The sequence below is a fragment of the Opisthorchis viverrini genome (genome assembly GCF_000715545.1).
Source record: "Opisthorchis viverrini unplaced genomic scaffold opera_v5_362, whole genome shotgun sequence".
Taxonomy (NCBI): Eukaryota; Metazoa; Platyhelminthes; class Trematoda; order Opisthorchiida; family Opisthorchiidae; genus Opisthorchis; species Opisthorchis viverrini.
In genome coordinates, this window is record NW_008752013.1 from 401,167 (window position 1) to 405,639 (window position 4,473).

The 4,473-nt window shown below is 47.8% G+C and overlaps 1 protein-coding gene across 1 annotated transcript in view; it reads right to left on the minus strand.

Annotated features, from left to right (window-relative positions):
- The window catches only part of T265_10331 (hypothetical protein), a gene marked incomplete at both ends in the record, with an annotated part of 32,901 nt that overhangs the window by 22,836 nt on the left and 5,592 nt on the right, over window positions 1-4,473 (minus strand). Inside the window, one exon of the mRNA XM_009176667.1 lies at window positions 3,458-3,990. Within this exon, the coding sequence (XP_009174931.1) occupies window positions 3,458-3,990 (533 nt within the window). The remainder of the gene's footprint in view (window positions 1-3,457; window positions 3,991-4,473) is intronic.

Sequence of the window (4,473 nt, forward strand, 5' to 3'; positions counted from 1 at the left end):
TATATATATAACTAGGCGAACCTTATGGTTGTACGGCAGTGAAACATCAGTGGTTACACTGATGTTGCTGTCTGGTGGTGGTGGTGGAAAGTAAACTTATCTTGGCAGCCGATTCGCGATTGACGCTCACCACACAGGTCATGGAGAGCGACACCCGTCGCTAAGAGGTGAACATATCCTTGTTTCATGGTTTGCGTATACCACTGACAGACAGCTGTACTGGAGAATGCTCGCGTACCATTCACGGAGGCCTGACCAAAGACTGGCTTCTGTGCTGCAATGATTCTTCGGTTTATAATGGATGCTACTCAGTTCTTAAATGTTTACCTATGCCAGGAGAACCACTGGTGAGCAACCCGACGAGGAACAGTGAGCCACAGTACTGCGAGTAATTGTATTACGAGGCGATCTGACGGTGGGGTTGTTCTATCCTCTGCGATGGGAGTGGGATGCAGTTAGGCGTTTCCTTCAGGTGACCAACATGTCCAAATTTGTGGAAGATGGGCGAGATGGCTCAGTAGTTGAAGCCCGAATTTACTGGCCGTGGTTCAAACCCGACCTCTGCATCTCGACTTCCTCCCGTCTAGGTTTGGGCAAACTGGCAGTATCCCAGCACTCGTGCTTTCTTCGGGTGGCATGGCGGCTAGGCACCGAAACGGTGTTACAGCTAAATGGTTTTCTCGTGGAAGCAGCGATTCTGCTTTCCCCTGAGGAAGGACGGGTTAGAAAAGGTCGGCCCGAAACCCGCATACCCTGGCCACCCAACATTGTTTGACACGACTAAACGAACGGTGGATATCTTCGAGACCAGCAGGTCTTATTGCTGCCAGAAAGTCCTACTGGCGATAAGCGACTGTGATGACTCACGCAGATCTCTCAAACACCGGATTATCAATAGCCTGAAGAATGACAAAGAACGCTGGTGGATTTCGAAGGTCCAGGAGATGAACTCTTGCTGCAGGCAACAGCCGCGCCCCATTTCCGCCGATTCGATCAGCCGGCCAAAAGAAGACGGGTGTCAGTGGGACAATATGCGAGAAAGATGGGACGGCAGTTCACTCCTCGGTCGTCATCTTGAGCGGTGGGCTGAGCGTTTCGAAGAACAATTCAGCTGGTCTCCTTCAGCATGACCTCTGGGAAAACTCATCGGGCCTAAATGGAACGTCGACAGCAGGACATAAGAAAATTATCAGCTTTTGGAAATCGGTTTCTCCGGAGCGTTGTTCGGGAACATGGGATTAGCAACGGAGAACGGCATCGCTGGCCTCATGCAACACGGCCCACGGAGACAGTGCGTATAAGCGAATGGGATGCGAACCTTAATTACTTGCCAGAAGAGATGAAGTACTAATTACTTCTGCCAGGATGTGTCGGTTCAGGCGGTTTGTATCCAGTGTTCTTTAAATAACTCGAATGATCCTGGGTTAGCTACCTGAGAAACTGTTTGGGCTATATGGGGCTATATGGAGTGAGTAGGTTAGTGTCTGTAGAATAGGACACTCACAATCATTCTCATCAAATGGCCGTACGATCAGTCTTATGACCGTCCTCCACAATGCGACAAGTGTTGGACCTGCGCCACTATTTCTGTTGACCAAGAATATTCGTTTGAAATCCTCTGACTCTGTTCGTCAGAAACTAGGACGGTGTCTAGCAATGAAGGGTGTTCCTTCTAATTTGTCTTATGTGGTGTGTGCTTGCAGTAGACTCATACTTGTCCACTCCAAATTCTTTTGTGAGTTCATTACGTCCAGCGGTGTCAGAAAAACATGCCATCTCTTATTTATTTCTCTTCGATTTCACATTCTGGGTGCTGTTTGAATTTTCTTTGACTGCCCCATACATACAAGGGTGCTCGCTCGCGTACATTGAGCAACTTGACTGTACTATTCAGACAATTTTAACTAACCCAAGTAATTCTGCTTAATGTTTCGCCGTACCTTTCGCACCCGCGAGGTGTAATATGCTACTGCACGAGATATCTGTGTTTGAGGCTGAAGCCTACTGATCGGTTTGAAACTAACCCCGAAGGATCGACTGCTCTTGTCTAGGTTTGTGCAAATTGATAGCATTTTAGCCCCCGTGCCTCCAGCTGAGGCATGGCACCAAAAGGGTGTTGCAGCTGAACGATTATTATGTCTTATTAGACTACTGCGGGTCCAGGTTTGGTCGGACACAAACGTATTGCGTCGATGTGGTTGATTTAGTAGATAAATTCATCTCTCTAGACAGCTGCTTAAATCCCTATGGTCTGGCGGATGATGAAATCACTTTTCCAGTCAGGAAGGCCAGGGCAGCGTTTGTGGCGCCCAGGTGGCATCATTTCGGTCGTTTAGGTCAGAGTCTAAGCCTAAAACTGTCACGCTGTGGTGGTCGGGCTTTGTGCTGCAATGACCCTCTGGTCCATACTAGATGCCATTTAGTTCTTATAAGGTTACCCATGCCAGGAGGGCCACCGAAGAGCAACCCAACGAGGAACATCGAGTCTCCATACTGCGAACAATCGTATTGCGAGGCGGTCTGGAGGTAAAGCCATACTGTCGTCTGTGATAGGAGTTTGAAGGCAGTAAGGTGTCCCCCCAGGTGACTACCATGTCCATACTTATGGAAGCAGGACGGGTTAGAAAAAATCGGCCAAAAACCCGCACACATCGATCACTCAACGTTTGTTTGCGCCCTGCGGCGTATTATTCAATACGATCGAGATGCTCTTAATAGTAAATAATAATCGTTCAGCTGTAACACCCTTTCAGTGTCTAGCTGCCATGCCACCTGAAAGAAACAACAGGGCTGGGATACTACCAGGTTGCCCAAGCCTAGACAGAAGTTGGAATGCAGCGGTCGTTTTGAACTACGGATATTTTGTCGGTAAATTCGTGTTCTGTCATCATCACCATCATCGTCACCACCATCATTGTCATCACCATCATCACAGACAGCATGACATCGGTGTTCAACACTGATGCTTCACTGCCGTACGACCATAAGGTTCGTCTAATCATATTTAAGGCCCTAGAGTTAAAAGAAGGGAAGAGTGGGTAAAGGAAGGGGACCTAGTGCTGGCCTATGTCAAGCATTCTGAGGTGCTTGCACCTCCGGGGGCTCAGTCAAATAATCTGGAAACTGACAGCACGAACACCACACATCGGCTAGCAGACAAAAGAAGTTTAGGTTCATGCTGTGTATTCACGGCGAATTCTGAAACAACGCACCTGCCCTTCAAAGTCTACACAAGACCTCTCTGGCTGAGTGTGAGGTTCGTGGGTGTCTGGAGTACCCACAGGAGAAACGTTTGCTACCCATGCGCTGTCCATCTCGCGTTTCGCGCCATCCTGAAGAAGGCACGGAGAATAACACTCGTCTCGGTAGACGGTGTTTCGGCATGCGTAGCACATGACCGAACCATCTTAGGTGATGGTGTTTGCCGGATTGAAGTACGTGCAGCACAACCAAATACCTGATTTCTAATCATCTCGTTACTAACGCGCTGGCGCCATCCAAAACCAGCCAGGCTTTTGAGGCATCGGTGGTCGAAAAATCGAAGACGCTTCACATCATCTGCCAGCAGAGGCCATGTCTCGCTTCCATACAACAACACAGCCCTTACTGTAGCCTGGTACACACGACCCTTAAGATCCAGTGAGATGCCTTTTTGACGCCACAAGTGACGCAAATTAGCAAACGTGATTCGAGCCTTTGGGGTTCTTGCACTGACTTCATCAGACACACTTCCGTCAGAGCTAATACAACTACCGAGGTATGTAAAGTTTTCCACAATCTCCAGTGGTTCTCCTTGAACTGTAAGGGATATGTTCGCAGATGGTACGTTCTGAAGCATGATGATGATGATGGTGTTCAGCTTATTCAACAGGGCCTGTGCTTCGCTTTGGTCTTCAGCGATGAGGGCCATATCATCTGCGTACTCCAGACCGACAAGGCTCCAACCAGCGACAACTTGAGCACTGGATTTTGAAGACTGTCCAGTGTTCGCTTGGTTATTTCATCAATGACGAAGTTGAGTAATAATGGAGAGAGTGGACATACTTGTCTAACACCACTTTTTGTAGGGATGCTTTTAGAGAGCTCACCGTACACTCTTACCCGCCCAGACGTGGATATAGGGATCGGATTATTGTTATGTCTTCTTTGATGTGCTGTCAGTCAGACACGTTAGATCACCGAAATGGAGAAGACGAACAACTTCGAGGAAGTTATACTGCAAACAAGTGGATCGTTCGGTGGTATGAATTCAACTGAACCAGAATATAAAAAGAGCTAACAGTCCAATAGGATGTCAGTGAGAGGCTGAAATGTAGAAACAAGGTTTTAATATACAAGACAAATCGTTAGTTAAATGGATTTGTTCGTTTGGAGGTAGTCCTAACAATTATGTTTGCAAGCTTCTGGAGCATACCCTGTTGAGCAAGTGTAGTTAACAGAACTGATCGATCAACAGAATCGAACGCACCCTTG